General features: G+C 39.1%; 1 protein-coding gene across 1 annotated transcript in view; it reads left to right on the top strand.

The window, feature by feature from the left end:
* Positions 1–2,707: 2,707 nt before the first annotated feature.
* Positions 2,708–25,483, top strand: part of nedd9 (neural precursor cell expressed, developmentally down-regulated 9) — a 34,644-nt gene continuing 11,868 nt past the window's right edge. The window contains exons 1-2 of the mRNA XM_087786453.1: positions 2,708–2,876; positions 20,012–20,428. Of these exons, the coding sequence (XP_087642579.1) occupies positions 2,865–2,876; positions 20,012–20,428 (429 nt within the window). The 5' untranslated portion in view covers positions 2,708–2,864. The remainder of the gene's footprint in view (positions 2,877–20,011; positions 20,429–25,483) is intronic.

The raw sequence follows: 25,483 nt of genomic DNA, 5'->3' as shown, positions 1-25,483 counted from the left end.
AATATAACAGTGAAATATCAGCTCTGTGCTACAGATGGGATTCACACTGACATGTAAACTCTGTATTTTTCTCACTTGTATACAAGTAAAATGTGTAACTTTGAACCAGATCTGAGTCATATTCTTTCTTTAAGTAAGTAAACGCGTTAAGTCTGATTCCTAAGCTGCGATTATAATTAATAAACGCTTTATTCCATACATGTGTAGGTCCATAAGTAGGCTTCGAACAATAAAATAAAACCAATGAGATTAGAGAAACAAAGATAGCGATAGTCAAAACCATAATAGTCAAAACAATACTGATATGAACCCATATGTCCGAAAAGGAAGTAAGCATGTTAGTATATATAGTATACATATATAGTAAACGAAAAGCATAAGCTTATAATTAATTATACTATATTGGTGTTTAAAAATGTGAGTTCCAGAGGTAGAGCCTAAATTTTCTTTTTCTCTTTTCTAACCCTGATTTTTTATCGAATTGACTCCGTGTTGGAGATGAGATCCTACCCCTAGTGGAAGAGTTTTAGTATTTTGGGGTCTGGTTCACGGGTGAGGGAAGGATGGAGCGTGAGAGCAAATGGCGGATTTGGGCCCCATCAGCCGTTATGCTGATGATACGCCTGTCTGCAGTGGAGAAAAGAGAGCGAATGAAAAATGCAAAGTTCTGGTTAAAAAACTCTACGTCTCTACCCACGAGTGGTGGGTAGAACGAGATCACGAGTACTCGCAAGAAGAGCTGGACGATGTTTCTAGGTGAGTCACTGGAACAATAGACTCTTGTCAGGAGAGAAGAAGATGCTGCACACATGAGAATCCTTGTCCTGGTTTAACAACGCTCGTCTGTGGTGTTAAAATATGACTGAGCATTTTTTTGCTCCTTCTTCAGCCACTTCCTCGCTTGAAAAAGTAGGTCAACCTTAAGTGGTGCTCTATTATGAGCCGTTCCCAGTCACGAGCAGGCGGGCATGAACATCATGCCACAATAAAAAAAAATTGTAATTTGAGATCAAACGTGGAGAATAATCACTTCAGATTTTTTACAACTGGCAATTTACTGGCAATCATCTTTAAAGTTGAGAGACGATCAAAGAAGAATGGAAAATCTCATTTATTCATCTCTCACTCTCTTCAATTGACCATTTCTTGCTGCAGAAATGTTACATATATACTGTATATATATATATATGTATATGTTGTTCAGTCAAAGCTTGAATAATTAAACACTTGTTAATCTACATTTCATAAACTATAGAGTCATTTATTTATAATTTAAACCAGCTTTTGTTATTATAAAAGAATAGAGTATATTTAACCCTTGTGTTATCTCAGGGTCAAGGTGACCCCGAAGGTAGTGGTGGAGGTCGTTCATCTTGATCCAGAGACAACACAAGGGCTACGACAAACACATTTGTTTTTGGGCCTTTGGGTCACCTTGACCCTGAGATAACAAAAGGGATAGAGACATAAAAATAAAAAATAATTTACAAAACAAATTATAGCTCTAAATTTGATATGTATACACATTTACATTTTTATTTTTATTGTGACATAATTTTTGTGTAAAGTATATAAGATAAATCAAATATATTTAGTTAAATCAGAATTAACTATCGTTGTTATGGAGCAAGAGCATGAATAAACAAATGGAGACAAATAATATAAAAATTAATTATACCTACTTTAAAAGATAAATGAAATTATTTTTTATATTTATACAAAAATATATATTTTTACTCTTATTTTTTAAAACATTGTTGTTGTTGTTTTTGTTCAAGACTAAATGTATCTGTTTAAACATTGCAATTAATCATTACAACACACAATAACACAACTTAAAAACACCCTTTCTTGCTGGAGAAAATATAGTTTGATCAGTCAAATTTACAAGGAATATAAATAAAATCAAAACTAAATTGTGTTAATATGAAACAAAAGAGTATGAATAAAAACATGACAATTAGAAACCAAATATTTAAAATGTTTAAACATGTTTATTTTATAAATATTTTTTAAAACATTGTTTTTATTTTGTTAGTATAATAGTCTTCCCTATGTTAAAACTATATAAGACTAATTTTATATTTATATATTATACAATATTTTGTATTACTATAATACATTTATATATAATTTAATCAGAATCAAAGATTGATTAAGGATCAAAATAGTATAAATAAACATATGGAGATAAAATATAAGAAGATTTAAAACGTTAATACACTTTAATTATATAAACATATTCTTCGTGTGGTTCAAACTATATTAGACTAATTGTATTTGAAATGATAACACAACTCAACAAAAAACATAGTGATAACATAATATAATAATTTGTAAAACTAAATTATAATTGTTATCCATGTTAACTAGTATTTAGCACTAGAAGTAAATCACAAACAAAAGAAAACATTTATTGTTTAATATTTACTTTTATTTGATTGAATCGCTGTTTAAATAATTGCGGTGGTATTAAGGAAATCGTTGTTGTGTCCAAATCCTACTTCCCAAAAAAGGACATTCCTGCATCGTATTTACTTTTCTTCTCCGGGAATGATCTCATCGCGCGTTCGTCATCTCGTCATGACGTCAGGTTTAAAGCGTCGCCAGTGGGCGTGTCTCTTTGTGAGCGCTCCATCCAATCACGTGGCGTCATGCTAACGACGGTGGGCGGAGCCAGAGCGGAGCCAGCAGTGCTGGAGTTGAGACTCAGCAGCGACAGTTCGCCGGCTGGTTCGTCCACGTCCTGTCCTCGCGTCGGAACAACTGGATGGTTTAACCGAACCCTGCGCTCCGTTCATCTCTCATGCGCGCGGTTTGACGGATATTTCTGTATCTTGTGGAGATTCGCGAGGACGTGCACGATGAAATACAAAGTAAGTTGAAGGAGGAGACTCCATTTTTAAAACTTTTTAAAACCGCTAAAATCCTTATTTGGACAAATACTTATACCATTGATGTGTATTTTTTATTTGGTTACTTGTTTCTAAAGTATTTATTTAACCGAGCATTACTTTCATGGACACCGATTGTAACGGCAGGGGCGTCCATAGACCGACAGGAGGACGTGCGCGGAGGGGCACCACTGCCCCCCCTTGTAATACAACATTGTTATGTCAATGTTTTCAGTTCCTTTGATTATTGGTCAATTCATTTTAACAAAACGTGTTTCATTGATCAACTGGTTAGATGGTTTTTACCTCTGTTAAGTGGCAACTATTATTATTGGTTCTATTATTATTATTGTTATATTATGCATTTTAACTAGTCTCAAGATTCCATTTAATCACAATTTTTTTTACAATGTATGTATTGAAAAAGGATATATAGCATTATTTAGATACATTTAATCTATTTTTTTGTTGCTCATTAACTCACGAAAACGACTATTCTTAGCAAAGTAGTAAAATATTAAACTGTACGTTTTAAAGTGCACTTCATAAAAGACCATACTTTAAATACATCTGCTAACATGTGTAACGTATAACATACCACATATATTACATTTGCAAACATACTCTCATAAAAACAAAATGATCAGATAATATGATCATATGATATGATATATATATATATATATATATATATATATATATACAACATATCAAAGAACAGTGAGCTTGGCAGTTATTCCTCACCAGATTGCAATTTAAAGTCTTTTATATTTACAGTATATCTATAATATTATTATTATGTATTCGTTTGTCTGATTTATTTTCATTCTTTTGTTCTGTACTACACAAAGAAATACAACAAGTTGTTGTTTACGACAAGTTGCTGATATATTACTTCATCAGGAGTTTATTTAAATAGTTATTTGCCTAACATTATATATTAAACATTAATGACAACATAAACAAACATTTGAAAACTTTCCAAACACTTACATAACCGATGCTAATGCTAACGATTTGTTAGCCTCACTTTAGCTAGTGTAGCTCTGTACTTTTGTGGGTATTTTTTCATGTTTCCTTACGGGTAACTTTGATTTGCGAGGTTTAACTAAATGTGAAAGTACATTTTTAAGATGTCTTCTGGTTCCAATGCTGTGGTGTAAGCAGCTTTGTTGCTTAGTAATAATATCACAACACTAGTAAATGTGTAATACGATGATGAATGTTCCTTAGAATTAAGCCTTCTTAACTCTCCCCGGTGACCTCATTTAGTAGCTTGGATTGTTGCGGGTTTTTTTTTTTCTTCATTCTGAAATGGAATACCTGTCGGTTCAACTTGGTGTCACAGGAACTTGAGTTGAGATTGAGTTTTAATCCAGTAGTCTGGACGGGCGTAGAGCCGGAGGATCAACTCCAGCTTACCTCGGGATTTCTGGGGACATTGGCAACACTTTTTATGCCTTAGAAAATAGTTTTTTTTTCCATTTGCAATTTTACAGCATGCCTCGGTGTGGATGTGTTTTTGTTCTCGCAAGAAAACTATTTCTGGTGTTTGGCAGATTGAGGGACGTTGACGTCAGCGACACAAACATCCACTTTCAGCGCTGAAATGTTGGGTTTTTATTCGAGTGTTTACGTCAGAGTCGCCACTGACTCACTGTTAAACACACATATCAACGGTGGAGGTTTTGTGTCGTTGGTTCGGGTCTCCTTGGTGAATTCTTCGACCTGAAGCACAAGATTGATTGTGTGATTTCACAAACGCCTCTTATCTGTTTGCAGTGCGTGAAGTGAGCACAGCTTGTTTCCTATCTGTAGTTTGACTGACATCATAAACAAGGAGTTTTGGAAAATTTCTCTCTACCTTTTTATAGACATCTACCAATTTACAAATCCTGGGCTTGGTACTGATTTAAACATGGATGGATAAAGCTTTTAATATTCCAAATATAGTCATTTTTAAGTTGTCACAGAAATTCAGGAGAAAAAAAAACATACAAAAACATTTACATATTAAAAATAATAACAAAAACAATAATAAAACACATTAAATAATAATCATACTATAATAATAACAAAACATCCCAAATCATGAAACATAATATAATTATATGAATAAAATGAAGACAATACTAATTAAAATAATAACAAATATATAAACATATAAATAAAAATTACATTACTACAGAAGTGGATTGTGGGTTATAAACAATGATTAAGATACTTTTATATAAGGTAAGGTAAGGTAAAACTTTTTTTTCCCATAGCCACAGCAAAATACAGCAATTTTTCATTAAAAAAAATAAAATAAAAATAAAATAAGAACAAGAACAAAGAGAAATAAAGTTTTACCTTACCTTACCTTACCTTATATAAAAGTATCTTTTTATTAGTAATTAATTATAATAATAAATATGATAAGATGTATTAATAATAACAAATAGTTAAGATGAAGTTATTGCCAGATATTCTTCTAAATATACATTTAAAATCATTACACTGTCTGCCATAGATCCTCTCGCTGTAATTGTTATTATGAAACAGAGGCAGGTGTTGCGACGTCATCGCGACAGTTTGCGTCAGAGCAGGTTCTATTTTTCCGCTCCCGCTTTGTTGACGAGCTTCCAGTTAAGTACCTGCAAAGTCCGACCCGTCCCAACGCCTCCGTGTTTCCTTTCGATCCATGAATAATTGACTCGCTATATTAAGCGCGCAGAGTGCTAATGTTTCAACGGCGGCTTAACAAGGTCGCCCACCGAAAGCTGTTTCGGCGCCCACTCTCCACTGCGGCCCCCGAGGTGAGGCGCTACTGTCGTCGACGTCAGAGATGCCCCCTTGACAGGTGTCGAAGGTGCGAAGGATACGCTTGTATTACACCGTCACAGGGACACCCTGACTACTGTAGTTAGCAACAGTATGTTACGCTACTTTTATGAGCTGAGAAAAAGTCCTAGCATGATTTTTGCTAACATCTGAGACCCTGATGGCATCATCACAGCTGATATAAGCTCATAAAAAAATCCTTAGCATGTTTTAGCAATGCTACATTTTGTTAGCATGTAAGACCCTTAATTAGCTTCATTAGCTTGTGTAATTAAATGGACATAAACTATTGAAATTAGGTATTTGTGACCCTAGATATATTGTCGGGTAAAATTGATGCGTCTTTCGGGGGTAACTTCTGACTTAGCTTCAAGGCTTATGAAGCTAATTCCACAGGTTTGCTAATGCACCTTATCTACCACTGTAGCGCTAAAGTGGGCAACAGTATGTTATGCTACTGTTTTAAAACAGTTTATAATTATCTTTTGATAATAGCTTAGAAAAAAAGTTTTTAAGCAATGCTGCATTTTGCTACCATTTGGCTAAATTGGTGCTATTTAGCGGTTTTTCAGACTCTGATTCCTATCATTTAATTTGAGGAAGTAAACATTGGAATTTGTGACTCTAGATACTGTATGTTGAAGTCAGTAATACAGGTTTCTCAAACTACTTTTTTGGCTTTGTTCTGAAATAGTTGTTTAGCCTTTTGGGGTGTTTATCCGTACAGCTAATCGAGCTAATTTCAAGGGTCCGCGATTTTGACCACCCGCTGGGTTTTGTACAACCTCACTTACATAAAAAGTATGTTATTTTTTGTGGACCTTGGATATGAGCTAACAACAAATCCTTGGCATTTTTCATCATTACTGCATTTCGCTACCATTTGAGACTTTGTTAGCTTAGCTGCAGTTAGCAATATTAGCTCATATAATTCAATTTAAGGAGGTAAACCTGTGGAATAAGATATTTGTTGCTTTTAAGTTCAAGCCAGTTTTATGGGTTAGAAAAGCCATTTAGCTTCTGTTTTTTTTGGGGGGGTGGGGGGTTCTTCTTATTTCGCTTCAAGGCTAACGGTGCTAATAAGCTAACATAGACATTAGAGCTGTTATATATTAAAAAGAGATAAAATTGAATATAAGAATCTTCGATTCTTTAGTGTTACCTCATACATGTTTATCTGCACAGCAAATATTAGCTAAATATTGAACAGTTTTATAGTTATTATTGTTATTACTCAGTCAAATACTTCTTCTTCTTCTGGTGCTAATAAAAGAGTGAAAACATTGTACCTCAGTGCCTGATATCTGATGTCATTGTTGCAGAAATAGCTTTTACAACCACATTGAGGAGTGATTAGGTGAACATATATTCTTTCCAAAAATGTGTGTGTGTGTGTGTTTTCCTCAGTGTTTCTTTTTTTTTTTTTACTGGTTGAGATTCCAGGCAGCGCTCCAGAAAAGCGAGGGAGCTGGAGGAGAGTGCAGCAGACATTGTTCTGAGTGGGAGGAGGACCTGCGACTCTGAAAAGAGGCTGCAGCAAAATGAAAGGGAGAGGAAGTTGTGGGGGGAACGAGAGGGCAAACATAGTTGGGTGTACTTTAGTTTAGAGGGGGGATTGTGCTGGTGGTGGGGGGGATGGTAGCAGCAGGGTCGAGGAGAACCCCATGAGAACGAGAGCATTCCAGGCGATTGTGCCTGGGAAGATGCTCATGATTGTTACAAGGTGCCTCTTTACACAGTTAATGAGTCTGGCAGGATTTGCTGTTGTGCAGAGACTGGGGGGGAAAAAAACAATATTTGCCTCCTAAAAAAACACATTTATTCAGCTCTGAGACCCTCACACGTAATTATCTATTTCGGTTTCTAGACTTGCTCGATTATTTCATTGTTTTGTTTTTGTTTCTGCCGTTGTAAAGATTGTAAAGAACTAAATTGTTTTAAATTCATGGCTAGCCCGGGTCACAGATAATGAGAAACAATGTTTTTGGGGCTGAATGCTGATTGTTTTAAGTGGCGACGCAGCAGAAGGGTTTATGTAAATAAAAACACAACTGTGTGGATAAAAAAAAGTGGAATATCCTCCAGAGGACCATAAGTGAAAGAATGATGACCTACTGGTGGTTATAGCATTAAAGTTATTTAAACTTAAACTTAAACTTAAGCAAATCACAATTAATTACAAAAATTACAGATCAAAATCCATAAATAATAAAATAATACATACAAATAAAATGAGCTTTATGGAAATGTAAGTACCTTAATACAAATAAAATAAATTAAACAATAAAGTACATTAAAATAGATTTCCAAAAAAACTTGATAACAGCACAAGTAACACAAATTTCCTATCCCATCTACATTACATCAAAATATATCTTTAGCCCGGAAGCTAAGGCTACGTTTTATTGGTTAAACACGATACGATATATCTTGGTACTGTAGTAACAAGTATATATGGATATTATTGTCGAGTACTTGACTCTGTAGTTGCAGAATTTACAGACCACATGACTCTTGACGAAGTCGTAACTGCTTTCATTTGTTTTGAAACCAAAATATGTCCAAACATCAGCTTTAAAAGCTGCTGGAGTCGACTGTATCCTCTTGTCCTCAGTCATAGCTAGGATCTCGCAGAATTTCATTCTTCCATAGGCTGCAGAGGCTGTAATAACTGCATCAAGCGTCCACAAGTTAAATTGCAACACAAAACTGAACATACGCCGTGAATATTTATAAGTTATTGTAAATACAAAATTGAATTATTTAATTTATACACACTTTGTATAGCTATAAACCCTGGAAGAACTAGACATACTAGTCCTATGCTTTTATGTTACCTTATTAAGGACTAACAAGCTCAGTATAGCCTAATGTAGCGGAGTAAGAATACTGTTTCTTCTGATTTAATATACTCTAACTAAAAGTAATAAGTATAGTGATTAAAAACGACTCATAAAAGTATTGTTTTTTTTCAGAAATTTACCCAAGGAAATGCAACTTCTTACTACCCTCTTTCCAAAATCTACTACAGGTCGATTTACTTTTACATCAGACCCATAGTTGGCGCTGAAACAATCAACGTATCTGTTCATATTGTCAACCGCTTTTTTTTCCTGCTTGTTAAACTGTCTTGAGCTGAAATATAAAAGAGGTTTCCCTGAGACTGAATGAATAGATGACCCACCACCCTTCACCCCCCACCCGCCCCTGCTGCGTCCTCGCGCCGTGAGCCCCTATTATCATTTGAAAACCATCAGCGGGAAGACAACTATATTGAATGCCCATAGCCCTCTTGTCCACACCCTCCCTCCAGACCCCCTCAATAAAATCAGTCTCTTCATCGGCAACAATGGGTTTTAATCATCTCCATGTTTGACCTTCTGCCGGAAATAATTCTCGCCGTCCTGGTCCCTGCCGCCTTGAGGAATGCGTGCTATACCGCGGGGTCACCTCTCGGGGTGATACAGGGACTTGGGCGTCCCCTTTTGACCCCGTGGTGGCAGGTTAAGATGAGTCCTGGCAGCTGGGGAAAAAGTTTTTAATACCACTGCTTAAATGTGTCGTGAGGACCGGGTCATGTCAGCAGTAACCTTCGGATGAGGTCAGCGTTGACACTAACTAATTGGTGACGGAACTTTTCTTGTCGAAAAATAGTCAAAATGGTTCTTTTGTTTAGCTTCTGTCCCAGTTATAGGTTATAAACCACAACACAGCAGTTTCTTCTCCATCCCTTTTAGCAAGAATTAAAGTTCATATCTTAGCACTTCACCGCCCTTGATTCAGACGGTGCTGTTTTCCGAACTATTTGTATCATGTCTGACAACGACACAAGATTGTTTTTTTAGCAACGGATGACCCCGGCTAGCTTTGGGAGACGTTTAAAGACTACTATACCGTAAAAAGCACATTTTAATTCATATTATTTTCATAGTTTGGAGCCTTGAAAAACAAATCCTACGTTCCTATAGACCTTTCCTACTCTTCACCTTCCTTTAACGAATTTCACCATTTCCTCAATAGTTATCATTTCTATTTAGATTGTGTAGTGAAGTGTTCTTCATAGCTTATCTGGACCAACAAACTCAAGCACTCTGTGGGTTTAATCTCGTTTTTTTACAGCATTATATGACTCTCAGAGTATCGTAGATCAAAGCTATTTTATAACTGGGTGTATTTTTGATAGCTGTTTCCTCTCAAGCGTTGCAAGACCAAATTGCTAACTTGGACAAAGTACAGTAAGCTAGATAACTAATCAGTAACCAATACTTCCTGTATCTGTATGATGTATAATCTCAAGTGACTTTCACTTTGTACAAGCCATAATGGTATTTAGGTAAACGCTGATGCTAGCGATATGTTGTTGAGGCTTCATGAAACAGCTAATACTGTATCATTTTAAAAGCCCACTAGATAGCGCTCCCTACTTTATAATATTCGACTTTGATCAAGGTATTTAATGAAACCTGCCATATAGTAGCCTTTCAATATGAAGACACTGTCTCTTGAAGCCTCATCAACTCACCAATAATGTCTAAAAACTATGGCTTTTTGATGTGAAAGATGTCTTTCTTCAAACTCATACAACAGAGTTGATTTTTTTATGGAGTTCAGAGACTTTTACTGTGACACGACGTCGTAACACGGAGCTTCATAAAAGCAGTTTGATCTCCATTATTCATTTCCAAATAGACTAATCTCTTCAAAAAGGTGGGGCTTCCGTCACTTCAAACAAAAGGGGTCTTCCTCCATGTCCCGCGGCCTCTAGTGTTTTAAGAGGACCTCGATTGTTTGTCGCCGAGATCTTTGCCCACCGTGAAATCGGAGGGACACCGAAAGCGAATTACCATCTCATTGACTATTCCTATATGTAAAACCATTCAATGTGGCCCTGCAGAGATACCACCGAACCATACTTCACATCTTTGGCTATTGCACCCTGGAGGGATTAGCTTGGATCTCTCGGGGGTTTGAGGAAGATGCACTCGTGTACCCTCATTTGGCATGGACACCCAGCTTCGGAAAATAATCCGCCTCTGCGGTATCTGGGGCGAAAAAAAAAACTAGTCAGCTTGTTGGCTCAGAAACCTGAGAATTGAAGCCACACTGTGCTCTCTTAGTTCTACCAGCCTGTCTTCGCCGGGTATGGACCGACATCGGGGCAACGGTTCAGGACTTCATTGACAGGCGCTGCCTTGTTGAACATCCCTGTGTACACATGGCCTCACACCACAGCACAAAAGACCCGACCCCCTACCCCCTTTTTTGGGGGGTTGACACCTCCATGAAGGGACACAAAATGAAAGATACATTTTGTATGTATTTTGTATTTTGCCTCGGTGCCAGCCAGGTAGTGGGTTAATGGATTGGTGAGGGATTGTCAATCCAGTACACACCGAAACAAGTCAGCCACTTTCTGTGCACACCCATGAACCATTAACAACCCAAAGTACTCTAAGTATATCTCCTGAATTTGAACCCCCCTGAGCAAAAAAACACTCTAAGTAACTACTGTATTTCACAGTGACTTGGCAAATCGGTCTACGGAAGTATTAACATGCCCCCCCCCCCAACCCCAACCAACTCTTCCAGTTCCCCCCCTCGAAGTTAGCAGAAAGAATACATCCAATGCAGCTTTTTCATATTTAATAACCGGTTACAATTGAGGACCAGAGCCGCAGACTTGGACCCGGACCACTCCAGTCCTGATGGATAGAGGAAAAGGGCTGCAGGCTGTAGAAATTCGGGAACGGAAACAAAGGGCGTTCTGTCGCGTTCACCTCTTTATGAGACAAAACAAGACGACGATAAAAGGAGGAGGGGAGCGAGCGGGCGTCTTACTCAACATCATTTCCTGTGAAGTCATAACAGGGCAGTGCCAGTGTGGAGGATGTTATTGACCGTAACTGATCATTCACTTTGATTAGCGAGTGCAGGAGTGTCAGGCTTAACCACAGAAGGTTCCGAAAACTTCTAGTAGTAGACTTGACATGCTATATAAAGGGTATGTTCACCTAACATGTGCATTTTCATTATTTGAGGCTCAGATAATCTTAATTATTTCTTTGTTTATCCTTTTTTTATGAAATAAATTCATGTTTTTCAACAAAAGTTTTACTCTTTCTAGTGAAATCTCTAACCCCTCTTTTCCTTATCTTTAACACTGCCATCCTTATAGGTCACTATATAAATATCAACAAAACCATCGAGCGGTTAAATGACTTTGTTTGACAAATGTTGACTAGTTTATGCTGCGTTTCCTGAACATGATCTCAAGAATGGTAGGATTCAGGATTGCTTAATAAATAGTTAACATCAATGGCCTGGATCCAGTCTTTTCTGGATATTTTGACTTTTTTTTTGTACTTTACTGTTTCTTGATAGTAAAATGATAGCAAATTATTTGTCAATCATGAATCTACTTTGGGTATTTGGCCGCTGGCTTTTGTTTTTCTCTGTTTTCTCAGTGTTTATCTGTTGTTTTTGATTAATTTGGAGCAACAAAAAAAAAAGCTAAACTGCTAACTAAGGACATGTTTAATTCCTACTACTACTGTGTACTAACAGTATTTTTCAAGAAGGGTAAGTAAGTAATTTATATTTATAGCGCACTTTTCCAGACCAGGGTCACAAAGCGCTTAAACAATCAAAATAATACTCAATAAAATATATACTTAAAAGGCCAAGATAACACCGAGAATAACGCAGGAGTTCCAGAAAATCAAGGAAAAGCCTGAACAAATAAACATTACTTAAAGTGTTTATTCTTGGGTGTGTTCTGAGGATTAAAATAGAATATCTATGTCAGCGTCAAGTCATCAAGTTCAAGAATCTTGCACTCTCCGACTGAGACTACTTTGATTGTCGTCTCAAGATACCTGGTCGAGTGTGAAATAAAGACGGTACGTTGCCAAATTTTTAAAGCACAACTCTTGCTTGAGAAGCTGTGGGTGGTTTTTGTCGTAGCTTGCGGCCACGGCTCATCTACGACTTCCACTTCCTGTCGAAAGACTCTGTTGCCACATCGCTGCTGTGTTGCTGTTTTTTTTCAAGATTTCCGAGCACGCCTTTGCTCGGACTTGTGATTCAGACTAGTGTAATCCTCGTGGGGTACAGTCAGTTAGCAGTCGGGTCAATTGGAATTGTTTGTGTTTTAGACGAAACGAGGAAATCCACCAGCTCTAGGAAGAAGCCCACCCTGGCGGATGATTACAGAGCGGGGAATTAGCTGATTGATTATGGTCTGTTCATGCCTCTATAATTACCGCCGGGATTGATATGCTGCTTCTCGCATAGGAAATGAATCTGTATGCATTTGTTTCTCTTTGTGGGCAGGAAAGAAACCTCAGTGCGCAGGAAGTACTGATCTTTCTTTTGGGTAATTTTCTTAGATATAGCTCAGCCTGCTGTGTAATTATGTTAATGCACGGCCACTGGCAGGGCTGTAATCACCGGGTCAAACCCTCCTGAAAACTGTCCAAATGAAGAAATTACCATGTGCTTCAGAACCATTTTTCCCATGAGTCCTTTCTTCCTTTAAACCCCCTTTTTTTTTTTTTTCGCGCAGAGCGTTTATCTGGACTGGCTCTCACCCGCAGCACTCGGAGGAACGGCTTGTAAAAAGTCATCAGGTCCTCATTATCGTCATTACTATAATTATTTTCTAAATTTAACCACGTGAAACGAGGCCAAATGAGTTTTTTCGCTGCTTCGCCAGCGCCTCGATCCACCCGGAGACATGTGTGACGGTGCTGGTGGAGCAGCCCTGGTTTTTTTTTCACGCTGAGCAACAGTCCCTTGTTAGCTTGTTGATTCGAGCAACGGTAGCGTTTTTTTTAAATACTGACTTAACAGGCATTTTATGCCTTATTAGTGATGTTGATTTAAGAATAAAGTTCCCAAGAAGAAGGAGACAAGAGGGCGGACTATTCAGCCGGGGTTGACGTTACATAAGAATTATTTTTGGAACAGTCAACACCGGCTCCCTGTAAATGAGAGGTCGAACCTTACCGGTTTATTTTCAGACGTGATGGAAACGGCTCTGGGTGAAGTTGACGTTTGAGTCATCCCCCGGTTCCGGGGGCCCCTAGCAGCTGGGTCTTTAAGCTTTTTTAAACGGTGAGCCCCAGGTGTGGATCCTGACAGCTCCGCGTCACGCAGGATCCTCACCTTCGCTAATGGTGTTAACACGCCGCCAGAGCGATTCTTCTGCCAGATGTTGCCAAGGGCACCAGGAGGCCCCCGGAGATCCGTCATGTGTGTGTTGTGGCGACATTTATGCCACAGAAACAGATGAAATGTCCTAGGAGTCTGATCCGATTTCCCATGATTCTACTTAAGTCGTCGTGGATAAAGCGATCGACAGTTCGTGGCAACTGTTGAACTGATTCACAGGTGTTTCAACCTTAGAAATAAAATTAGTAGGTGGTCCAAGGGGGTCAATCTTGACTCTGATATTGAGTAAAGGTGGGTGATATATATCATCAATGCATTGTTGACAAATATATCTTACAAAAATACTTATTATTTAGACTATCTTCCATGCATTTATAGTCTGCAAATGAGTCCAATGCGAATATGAACTATGACTCCGACATTGTGCCCTAGAAGCCAATCAACAGGCAGGATGCAGTCACATGATGAAATACGATCTTCGAAACCTACCAATCTGGACTCAAACAATAAAACTGCGTGTCAAGAAATATGTGTGCGATCATTTTTTTCATGTTACTGTAAGGATGCTCTGTATCAATATTTTTATTTTTCATTTCTTGTATCTTATCTAATCAAAGTTCTTTCATGATTTATATTGTGTGAAAAATTAAATTAGATTATTCGCAGCTAAAAAAAACATTAAATGCTGCAAGATCCTGACGATGTCTGAGGATGAGAGGATACAGTTGACTGCAGCAGCCTTTACAGCAAATTTTTTGGTTTTTCAAAACAAATGAACAGTTACAACTTTGTCAAGAGTCATGTGGTCTATAAATTCAAGTACTGGACAATACTAAAAATACCATTGTAATTGTAAGAGTATTCCTATATGTCCCAATATGTTGTATCGTTGCGGTTTAATGCTGTGGTTTGAAAATTGACAAAAAGTGGTGCAAAGTAACCAAAAAAAATTGTTTCCGCAAAAAGCATATCAACAACTATGTGATAGTATTTTATTTTGCCCAAAATTGTACTTATATTATTTAAGTCGAAGGGAAACAATAGTAGAGTAATGTGTCTTTAGTTTTACACTGTGTACTGTAAGCCTAGAACAATTTAAAATATAATCAGAATGTAATTATCGTTTAATTACTAAACATTTAAATAGATATTCTTTGGGGCCATTTCGTACAACCCTACCGTTTACTAATGGTAATCCCGGTGAAAGTCTAATTAAGTGAACAGGTTTTCTTGTGGTCTTTATCTTTATTAAAGATAATTGGAGTCACATCAGGTACTGCACTAAGCTGAGCCAGAAGGTGAAACGTAATATGTTCCCTACGGTACCTCATCCAATCATAGCTTAAGACAGTGAGATAAAAAAAAATCTGATAATCTCGACCACAATAGTTGTATCTTTAACAAGAGTTAGAAAGTTTCAGCATCACGCCATGAAACTTTCCTGACAAATGGTCGGCGCTGCATCGCACCCGCCGGCGATTAACGATTGGCCTTCTCGCCGCTTCTATTTTGACAGGTCATTACTGATGTAACGCCGGCTAAATTAATGGTGTTAATTACGCCTCCTCTGTTCAGTGAACCGAAGCCCAATGCATGAGGTGAACCTCTTTTTTTTTAAAAAAGAAGTTCTACTCTTAACACTGTGAATAAACCATGACGTTCATAAGATTAACTTCATGCTAGGGCTGCAAAAAGGGTAATAGTTACAAAGTGGTTTTCACTTATAGGCAATAAGTGATATTAATGGTTTTAAATTTGTATCACTAAGTTATGTTTTAAACTATTGCTATTTAAGTTAATAAGGAAAAACTGTACAAGCTCCAGCTGACCCGGAAACCTTTCCAATAATCACAGGAACCTTTTTTTTTTTTTAAAGAAACATACTTGTCTCGATTATTTAAAGATTTTCAAACTGATGTTTTTTAACGTGAGTGGATTATCGGCCTCGGTGACATCCTTCGCTCCAACTTCGATTCACTCCAAAACGAGTGGAAAGACAAGCCCGCCACGTCTGACCAATTACTTCCTGGAAGCTCACGCTCAGCCGTGGGCTTGAGGATCAGGGACCCCCACATGCTTCCCCACCGACAAATGGAAACACATGTGTTTATAGGAGGATCAATGTTGCCGTGTTGTGACTAATCAGTGTTTATCCCGGAGACCTAACACCCGCTCTAATTGTCCGTTTCACCTGCTCAGATTACAGTGGTGTTCCGGGCCGTGCAACAAACAAAAACAAGATGACAGAAGCTCCCACTCCGTCGTCGCATCGCTTCAGAGGAACATATGCGGCTTTGTTTACGGTTCATCAGTGGGCAGTTAGTGCTACATATGGAGCTTCAAATTAGCTCTTTACGGTTGAGATTTTCACTACATCTGACTTATAATCTGGGAAATGTATCTATACATTCTGTCCTTGGAGTGGGAATTTATAAAGATATTCACCCAATATTTATATGTCTAGCGAGCTGCAACAAGGAACATATTAGGAAATTAAAGATGTTTTTGAGGGTTACACCTACATTTGAAATCTACAGCGACCATGAAATACCTCAACCATATTGACTCTTATATTGCTACTAAATCAGAAACTTTAACTTTGAATTAAGATAATGCTAACATGGAAACATTAAAATAGATGTTTCGGCTAATTCCACACTCTGGACAAGAGAAGTTCTGGCACTTCAGTACTCACTCTGGCAAGCTGGCGAAGATACATCCGTAATTCCTGTTTGTGATCCCTGTAAAAGACAACTATTTCCCACAAAAAACTTGAAAATATCATTTGATTTTCAGCTTTTTTATTGAATAATTGTCTACGGCAAAATATCCCCATGCAGCTGTACCCACCTACCTACCCACCTATCTAGCTACCTACCCACCTACCCTCCCTCCCACCTACCTACCTACCCACCTATGTACCCACCTATCCACCTACCTACCTACCCACCTATCTACCTACCCAACCACCTACCTACCTTCTTACCTACCAACCCACCTACCCACCTACTTACCCACCTACCTACCTTCCCACCTACCCACCTACCTACCTACCTACCTACCTACCTACCTACCTACCTACCAATCTACCTACCCACCTACCTACTTACCTACCAGCCCACCTAACCTCCTACCTACCTACCCACCCACCTACCTACTTACCTACCAACCCACCTACCTACCCACCTACCTACCTACCTACCTACCAATCTACCTACCCACCTACCTACTTACCTAACAACCCACCTACCCTCTTACCTACCTACCCACCCACCTACCTACTTACCTACCAACCCACCTACCTACCTACCTACCAACCCACCTACCTACGTACCTACCCACCTAACTACTTATCTATCTAAATACCTTTCTGTTCTGTTCACAATTTGAAGTAGAAAGTAAATAATCTTAAATTTTAAAGTAAACTTCAAAATGTTTTGTAATGTTTAAACAACAGACCAGACTTCTTTTTTTTTTGCATCAGCAGAATTTGCAACATTGACAACAATTAAGGAAGTGTGTGTGTTAGTTGGCTGAAGATGTAACTGCAGCTGTGCAGAACTTTTTGTGGGCTGAGTATTCACCACAAAGTGTGTTCCTCAAAATGCACAAGTTGCTGCAGCATTCACTTGTTTTTTTTTAAAGACACATGTAAACCATCTGTGAGTCCAGATGCAGATACGTTTACGTGTGTAACGCTAATTGCGTTTTCCTAATAAAAGCAGGCCGTAAAAGTTGTTGGAATTTGCTTCAATTGTATATTTTCTTGAACTACTTTTTTAAAGGGAGGGGGAAACATGTTTGTGTTAGCAGTTTTGAGAAGTTATTGGATATCTTGGGAGAAAATCGCCATCTGCGAAAGTCAAAATCTCTAATAGTTTCTCTATTCTTTTTTGTATTGTCACTAATTCGACGTGTTTTTAAACAGATTTTGAATTTGGCAGCTGGTTGCGACAATCGCTGTAATTAACCGACACAATCAGAATAAGCGGTTGTTGTGAGGCTGTGGTTATTTATTCTCGCTGCTAATCATCGAAAATTCTGGCTGTCGTCTTCGTGCTCAAATTGGTTTTCTGTGCCTCGGCGTATCCAAACAATTGGAGCTGCAGTAATTAACAGCGATCGGTATTTTGTTCCCTCATGGATGACGGCCTCGATTGAATGGTTGGTACAGGCGATCACTGCCATTGGCTGACCCCTGCGGACAGAATCGAAACTCTCTCCTCCCGGTAGCTTGGGGGGGGGCGATAGTGTAAGCGCGATTGGTCCGTGGGCGTGGTGTTGACAGTAGGATCAAACAATGGCCAGGGAGGCCGAAATCTGCAAGTGGCGATAACAAAGTTAAAAAGAAAGAGTTTCACATGGGAAAAGAGGAAGGCCAGAGATGGGTCAAGGAAAGTCTTGAACAGAAGCTACTTCCTGGTTTCTCATGGTTATCTGACTCAGCGGTGTGAGTTGAAATAAAAGAGTTTCATGATGTAAAAGACACAGTTTCACCAATGGAACGAATCAAGCATGTTGAATGTCCCTGCTTGTTCTGCTAGCTACTACTCTAGCTAGTACTAGAAACCATCAAATCATGTTGATGCTAACAAGTTGAGTATAGAGTAAGACTCACTACTACATAACAAGTGGTGAATTAATTTAAATTAAACTCAAAAGTAAGATACTTGTCTCTTAAAATGCAAAATAATCACAATAAAACATCTATTTCTCTTTAATGATGGCTCTGTTTGTTTGTTTGAACTCAAAAGCCTCTGAAAATGGAGTCTTCATGCTCAGTTAAGTCCTTCGTCAGAGGAATAAAAGCTCCAAGATTGATGCGTTTAGTGCCTGAATTAGCAGTAAATGCCTTCCTCAGCCGCATCCCCTATCTCCCAAATCTGTGTTTCTAGACTCATTATCCCGCTGCCCACCCCGTCTCCTAAGAATACAGAAACCCCGGGGGCTACCGGGGAGCCGGGAGAATCAAGTTTGGATGGGTCTGAAAGACATCTGGTGCGGAAGGCTAATGCTTTCCTGCATGGTAATTTGAAGTGCCGAAAGACGGTTATCTCCGCGTCATTCATCAACTCAGCCGCCGGTTAATAATGTTTAGCAGCAGTTTCTGGACTCTGGAGTTGCCCTTTTTGTTTCACTGTTTACCTACAGCCCCCGGGGGGTAAATAAGGGGTTAATCCCCGAGAGGAAAGTTCAGGTGTAGTACGGATGGAAACCCTTTAGCTAGATTTAACACAATACAGGGAAAAAATAAAGTGCTGCAAGGCATTTTCTTGATGCCTATTTTGGTATTAGCTCTACATTTGTTTTGCTGTATGAAAGCAATATCATTGAGGATACTTAAGTACAACGGTGTTTACTTTTATAATGTGGCATTTTTTTTGATGCTACATGTAAAATCTACAGCTACCATAGCACCGTTGAAATACCTCAACCATATTGACTCTTATATTGCTCCTAAATCAGAAACTTTAACTTTGAATTAAGATAATGCTAACATGGAAACATTCAAATAGATGTTTTGGCTAATTTCACACTCTGGACAAGAGAAGTTCTGGCACTTCAGTACTCACTCTGGCAAGCTGGCGAATATACGCTGTAATTCCTGTTTGTGATCCCTGTAAAAGATAACTATTTCCCCCAAAAAACTTGCTGTTATTGCAGAAAATATAATCGGATTTTCAACTATTTTATTGCAATAATTGTCTACGGCAAAATATCCCCATGCAGCTGTATCCACCTACCTACCTACCCACCCACCTACCTACCCACCCACCTACCTACCCACCTACCAGCCTAATAACCCCCTAACCCGTCAATTCCCGAGAGGAAAGTTCAGGTGTAGTAAGGATTAAACCCTTTAGCTAGCTTTAACACAATACAGGGAAAAAATAAAGTGCTGCACAGCATTCTTTTGATGCCTATTTTGTCTAGACTTTTGGTCTTAGCTCTACATTTGTTTTGCTGTATGAAAGTGATATCATTGAGGATACTTAAGTACACCGGTGTTTACCTTTATAATGTGACATTTAGTCTTAAGTTACCTACCTATATCTCTCTTCACTAAGGATAGTTTTGTTGTTACTGGTATCGTCCTCTCACCGTATTTCTCCGTCTTGCAGAACCTGATGGCTAAAGCGTTGTACGACAACGTCCCGGAGTCTCCCGAAGAGCTGGCCTTCCGTAAAGGCGACATCCTGACGGTCATCGAGCAGAACACCGGCGGCCTGGAGGGCTGGTGGCTGTGCTCCCTGCACGGCCGGCAGGGCATCGCACCGGGCAACCGCCTGAAGCTGTTGATCGGCCCGATGTTCGAGGCCCAGTCGCCGGTCGCATCCGCCAGTGCTCAGTCGCCTACACAGAGTTCGGCTTATCAACAGAAGCCCGGCGGGGCGACCCAGGGGCTATACCAGGTGCCACCCTCTGCCCAGAGCCCCGAGCAGCTGAACCAGCAAAGCATCTACCAAGTACCCTCAGGGCAGGATGTCTACCAAGTCCCGCCGAGGAGTACGCTTGCAGTTGATAACAAACCGAGCAAGGTAAGGACACAAACGAATATGTCCCAGTAAATTGACTTCAATGTGGACAAAAACTAGATGGTATACACCTTCCAAATGTTGAAGTAGTATAATATTTTTGGGGGTATTTACAGTATCTTTTGGACTATAAGGCCCATTGAGCGTGGTGCGCCTCCGAAGTATTACTCCACGAGGCTACTGACTACAGTGCTTTTTGCGATAAAATCTAAGGAGCTTCGTTGCTTACCAACACTTTGACAGATTTTCGAGTGCCGTGTACCACCTAAAATCTGAGGTCAGTAAGTAGAACCATAAGACGCACTGGATTCTTGGGAAAATTTGAAGTGCGCCTTATTTTCCGAAAAGTACTAAACCCTATCGACCCAGGGGGGGCATCATAACTCCCTCTCAAGAATAAGTTCCAATCCCTAGACCCGCTCCTCTGGAAATAAATCAAGGGAATCTCAGCTCCATGTGTCTTTAAATAGCCTTTTATGTCCAAGTAGAGGCCGCAACATTTATGACGAAGACAGAAACGATCTGGTTTGGAAGGAAACCGTGACATTCATCATGTTCACTGGTGGTAGATCGGGGGCCAGAGGTTACGAGGAACCCCCGCCAACCATCTCGGAGTGTGTTATTGTGTAATTACGGTTGTTAGGGACAGAGGTATGGGAGATAAAAATAACCAGTTTTGGAGATTGAAGGTAACCTCAAAGTCGTTGTTCTTTGACCTTCAAAAGACATTTATGTTTCGACCTGGTGTGATAAAAAACCTTTTTGACTTTCACACAGTGAGGAACCGAAGGTTTCGCGGCTCCGCACAGATAGATGTGGTCTGGGTGTGTCGGCCCTTTTAGCCGGCCGCAGAGCAGGGTAGTGTTTTTGTGAACGGTTCTCATTCGCCTTATCCCTGTGTGTTGGCACATTGTGTGTAACGGAGCTCGACAAAAGCCACCGCGGGCTGGTGAATATGGGAATAACATGTGGAAAAGCAAACAGCGCTGTGCCGTTTTGGACTCTGGTGGTGGAGCTGAGCCTCATTAAAAATAGGCTTTACTGTACTTCAATGTGGTGCTAACTATCACCAGCAAAACCATTGTGCTTACTTATTTTGTTTTATGGTCAGTCTTTATAGGTTTTTTGAGAAATTATATAAGTCCCAAAAATACAGGGAGACACAGCGACAAACCAATATTTTATGTGATGATTTAGAGCTTTCCTATGGGTTTATGCCGACTCAGCTAAAACGGTCAAGGATAGTTAGAGACCGTTTTCCAAATACAGATTTTCATATATAGTTCCATAGCTTATACAGTTGGTCAGAACAAAACTAGTTTATTAAGATCTGAGCCACACCTTTTAAATATATTTTGAAGATATTCAAAATATTCTATTTCAATTTGGCTATGTATGTAAGTAAGTAAGTAAGCAATTTTTATTTGTATAGCGCTTTTCCAGACCAGGGTCACAAAGCGCTTAAACAATCAAAACAATATTCAATAAAGTATATACTTTAAAGGGCAAGATAAAACTGATAACACAACAGGACGCTTGGGGGGTCGAATCTGGTAAAAAGTAATTTTATATGGTGGAGTAATGTTCACGTTCATATTAAGAAGATAAGCAACGTAGATTATTCATTTAAACAGTTATACAGGGGACTTCTGATAAGAGTTCAACTGAGGTTGATGGGAATTTGTGTTTGGCCCACGACCAAGAGTGCAACAACAATTTGGCCCCTTGTGTTATTTAGTTTTACGCCCCTGTTTCAATGACTTAAATTAGGTTAGGTATGAGGTACTTATATCAGGTAAAACTAATGTATAGCTTATTTGGAAACATGGCCATTAAATTGTTCAGGTACAACCAGAAAGTCGCAGTTTTATTTGTGTAGCACTTTTACATCTATTCTAAGGCTCTCGCTTCAATTCCTCTTATTTAATTGTGTGGATCTCATGGTTGAGTTGAAGAAGTGGTGAAGGACGACATGAAGAACCAAAGGTGTGACTAGAGAGGTGGATCCAGACGAGTCAAGGTGAGGGAGAGGCCGACCTGCCGTGGCGACCCACGACGGAAAAAGAAGCTGAACAGTTATAAAACGTGATTACTTTTTTAGCGTTGGAAGATTCCGATTCTATCCTGGTCACAATTAGTCTTTTGCAAAGTTTGCTGAAACTTCGAGGGCCACATTTCGCTGCTTGCTCACCCAGATAACTACTTCCTCGCACCTCGGCCCGATCATACCTCCAGGAGACGGCGAGTAATTACATGCTCAATGAGCTTCTTATATCCTGAGGTGACTTTTCTTTTTTGACTCCCTTGAACGATTCATCCTCTCTTTGTAATGATGGGTTGTCTAGTTGGAAATGGAGGTGGACTCAGTGAGCGAGAAGGTTTTTTTTGATGAAGATAGACCGGAGACTTGTCAATCAACTTGTACTGGTCCTTTAATACCAACTGTCGAACTCAAGGCCCCCGGGGGCAAAATCCTGCAATCAATGTTAGTATCGGACATAATAGGATAAGCAACAGAGATTATTTCTGTCAACATAACGGTAATAATAATAATACTTACGTTTTTTATAGCTTTTCAAGGTATGCAAAGACACTTTACATAAACCAAAAAGTGAAGATAACTGACATACAGAAAGAGATGAAGCAAAATAACAACCAAGGAGAGTAGAAAGGAAAACGAGAGAGGTTGGAAAATGAGTTAATAGGTGATGTAGGTGGTATTAAAAAGATGGGTTTTGAGGTTGGTGCGCAAAGGTACTTCATTTTATAATGTGTTAGAAATGGCCCCTGGGCCAGACCCATTGGATGTTTGGCCCTAAATCATAGTAGATTGATGTAATGGTGACCTATAAATATGCGTTCGAGATAGAATAAGAGACAGATTATGAATTTATTTGAGGAAGAAGCCTCAAAGAATGAAAATACATTCTCAAAATCGTACTTACCATTAGGTGAATATTAGTGATATGTTGATGAGGCTTCATGAAATAGCTGATGAGGTATCATGATACAGTGTCTTCATGTTGAAAGATCACTAGATCACTAGTCACTCTCAGTTTGAAAATGATGACAGGTTTCATTGAATTAGTCGATCAGAATCAAAGATTATAAAGCAGAGAGTGACATCTAGTGGTCTTTAAAAATGAAGACACTGTATCATGATACCTCAGCAGCTGTTTCATGAAGCTTCATCAACACATCACTAGTAAATATAAATTAGTTTTGCCTGCAACTAGACTGCTAAAGGATTTTCAAACAGGAGTTTGACACAAATACTCTAGTAGCTGGGGAGGCAACTGCGTTACAAAAGAACAAAAACACTATTTTGGTAGTAACACAAACAGACAATATGAAAATATGTCTGAGCCCAAGCTGTCCAAAACACTGTGGACTTGCCTATTAGATTTTTGTTTCATTTCTTGTACATTTGTAAAAGTACAACATGTTGAGTCTGTGTAGCGTCACCGTATTCCCGCTGACAGAATCAAGGCAAAAATATTGTTTTCCAGCGCTGACCGACAGAAGTCCAGCCAGAGCCCGTGGGCCCACAAGTATTGTTGGTCAACTCCTTTTGCCAAGAGGGAATGTTATTTTTAAGTCTATTTTTTAAGGCTGCAGATCGAGTTTTTATCGATTAAACTGTCATGTGTTGGGAGATTTTTATGTGTCCAGAAGCTTCTTCAATAATTTCGACACAACACAAGAAACGATCGTCATCATAGTCATCAAAGAGTAATGGACGTCAATGGTGATTTTTTTGGATAAGGATTGGTTGTGTGCAACGGAGGTTCAACAAAAGGAAATTAAGTTTTAAAATTGTACCCTCAGAACTCTCAGTCTCACAGTGCTTATGTTTCTTTCTCAACCACACATTTTTTGAAGAATCACATTCAATAGAAGCCAGCATTTTTATGATAATTTTTGCTACGACCATATTGTGTTCTGTCGTGGTCGCATTTTAAAAGCAAAAATACTTCTTTGAACGTGTAGCAAAAACATTTCCAAACTTGTTTTTAATGTTTTCCGATTAACATAAAAACAGACAAAAATGTAACAAGGCACCACAACAAATGTCCAGCTAACAGGATGCTAACAAATGTGCACGGCTCGACATCACGTGTCTTTTTAGGTATTTTACAATCACATGTTGACACCGTGAGACGTTCTCGACCTTAGTCTTTCACATCCTGTTTAGTACTCGCTGTGATTAGTTACCACGTGAATATTGAGCGTAGCAGTTGATACATAATAATAATAATTACCAGTCCATCGGAGATGCTAAGTAGCCACGGGTTAGCATCGCTACAACTCCATAGTGTCATAGATTAAGTGAATATTCAAACTAGCTTTTTTAAATTCTCCGAATCATGGAGGAAACTGAGGCCACATAACAAGTACACGTTTGCACTTTGCAAAATCTTCGTGTTGTGGTCAAGGAACGCTGCACGTACCCACATCCTTGTAGAGAACAGTTGCTTTGCTAACTGGAAAACAAATACTGTAGTTCTCATGACTTTTTTTTGGGGGGGGGGGGGGGGTTTGAACCTGTATTTTCTTCGCCTTCACCGTCATTCAAGTGAAAATACTTTAGACACAAACATGTCTTATCCAACACCATCAAGTGTGTGCTTCAACAACTCCTAGGTACTAGGTACCATTACCAATTTTGGTCCTGGCAATTCCTGATGCATTACAACTTTTTTTATTTGGGGTACTAAGTTCCCCTTAAATGGTTCAGTTGAAGTTTCGTCCACTCATTAAAAAAAAGCCAGAGTTCCGACCGAAAGTGCAAGGCGGACCGACAATGTCAGTGAACTTTAAGGAAGTTATACGGCAAAAAAAAGGATGTTGACTTGTGACCCTCCCCTGCTCTTAGACCCCGAAGCCTTGCCGAGAAAAAAAAAGCTTTCCCTCGCCATGTTTCGGAGTCAGTTCTGCCACAATGGCTCGCCCGCACAGCAGACACGAGCGTGCCAGTGTGGACCGGGGACTGGTTGTTTCTTCTCTTCATGTGGTGTGGGGTTTCGTTTCATAGAAACACTGAGGTCTGGCACTTTT

This window comes from Callionymus lyra, chromosome 3, assembly GCF_982586985.1.
Source record: "Callionymus lyra chromosome 3, fCalLyr1.hap1.1, whole genome shotgun sequence".
Taxonomy (NCBI): domain Eukaryota; kingdom Metazoa; phylum Chordata; class Actinopteri; order Syngnathiformes; family Callionymidae; genus Callionymus; species Callionymus lyra.
This window is presented reverse-complemented; position numbering and strand designations above follow the sequence as displayed.